The 1,556-nt window shown below is 43.9% G+C and overlaps 1 protein-coding gene across 1 annotated transcript; it reads right to left on the bottom strand.

Annotated features, from left to right (window-relative positions):
* Nucleotides 1-703: 703 nt before the first annotated feature.
* T265_15856 (hypothetical protein) lies at nt 704-1,322 on the bottom strand (the record flags this gene model as incomplete). The annotated part of the gene is made up of 2 exons (XM_009179251.1): nt 704-812; nt 1,237-1,322. Coding segments are annotated over 2 exons (195 nt in total), but the record flags the coding sequence as incomplete, so codon positions are not given.
* Between the last annotated feature and the right edge of the window lie 234 nt (nt 1,323-1,556).

The raw sequence follows: 1,556 nt of genomic DNA, 5'->3' as shown, positions 1-1,556 counted from the left end.
GAGTGCGTGAACTCCAGATTGTATTTGGTTCAGGAAACTGAGCCAAATTGAATGGGATTTCGATGACAGCGCTGAACCGCGGAATCAGCGTCAATTTTAGCAGCCTATATTAGGTTTGGAAATGTGTACCTTATACCACAATTCGTTTGGGGCGTGATAACACGTCACTAGGTAGGCTAGAAGCGAATTTGTTGAGGATAGATTCAATAACGACAAATCGTCCCACACACTGGTCTACACAACCGTCAAATATTTCCTCAAACGAGTCGGAGCGCGCTGAATGCATGCGAAGTCAATGTGCAATTGCGAAATACATGAGGGCAGCACACAAGAGTCGTCGACTGTTTTTACACATAATTTTCCGAATTTAGTCGGCTTTCATGCACGATCATTCAGAAAATGCCATTGCTTCCCACAAAGCTACGGACTTAACATCCAGTAAGTTGAAAACACAGGAGGACTCTCATGATCTGTGTGAGCTTCTCGAACTAGAGTGCGTGAACTCCAGAGTGCATTTCGTTCAGGAAACTGAGCCAAATCGAATGGGATTTCGATGACAGCGCTGAACAGCGGAATCAATGTAAATTTTTGCAGCCTGTATTACGTTTGCAAGTGTGTATCTTATACCACAATTAGTTTGGTGCGTGATACCTCGACACTATGTCTTCCAGAAGGCGAGTATTTTGGGGATATATTAAACACCGTCAATTCGTTCCAAACGTTGGTCGACTTCAGCGACAAATGATTCCCCAAACGAGTCGAACACCGCCCAGTATATGCGAAGGCCATCACCGAGTATATGCGAAGGCCATCTGCAAAACCGAAAAAAACCAATGCAGCAAACTAGAGTCGTCGACTGGTTTTACACATAATTTTCCGAATATAGTCGGCTTACATGCACAATTATTCATATAATATCTTTGCTTTCCACAAAGGTACGGACTTAACATCCAGTAAGTTTAAAACACAAAAGCACTCTCATGATCTGTGTGAGCTTCTCGAACTAGAGTGCGTGAACTCCAGAGTGAATTTCCTTCAGGTACTGAGCCAAATCGAATGCGATTTCGATGAGAGTCCTAAAGAGCGGAATCAGTGTAAATTTTAGCTGCCTATATTAAGTTTGCAAGTGTGTATCTTATACTAAATTTAGTTTGGTGCGTCATACCACGTCACTACCTCTGGCAGAAGTTGAATTTGATGAGGGAAGTTGCAACACCGACAAACAGACCCACACACGGGTCGGCAGCGGCGACAAATACTTCTCCAAACGAGTCGAAGCCCGCCGAATGTATGCACAGGCCACCTGCAATGCCGAAATCCATGAGGGCAGCACACTACCGTCGTCGACTGGTTTTACACATAATTTTCCGAATTTAGTCGGCTTACATGCACAATTATTCATATACTGTCATTGCTTTCCACAAAGCGACGGACACAACAGCCAGTAAGTTTGAAACACAAAAACACTCTCATCATCTGTGTGAGCTTCTCGAACTAGGGTGCTTGAACTCCAGAGTGCATTTCGTTCAGGAAACTGAGCCAATTCGAATGCGATT

The sequence above is a fragment of the Opisthorchis viverrini genome (assembly GCF_000715545.1).
Source record: "Opisthorchis viverrini unplaced genomic scaffold scaffold6076, whole genome shotgun sequence".
Classification (NCBI taxonomy): domain Eukaryota; kingdom Metazoa; phylum Platyhelminthes; class Trematoda; order Opisthorchiida; family Opisthorchiidae; genus Opisthorchis; species Opisthorchis viverrini.
Note: the sequence above shows the minus strand (reverse complement) of the source record. Positions and strands in the feature narration are given on the sequence as shown.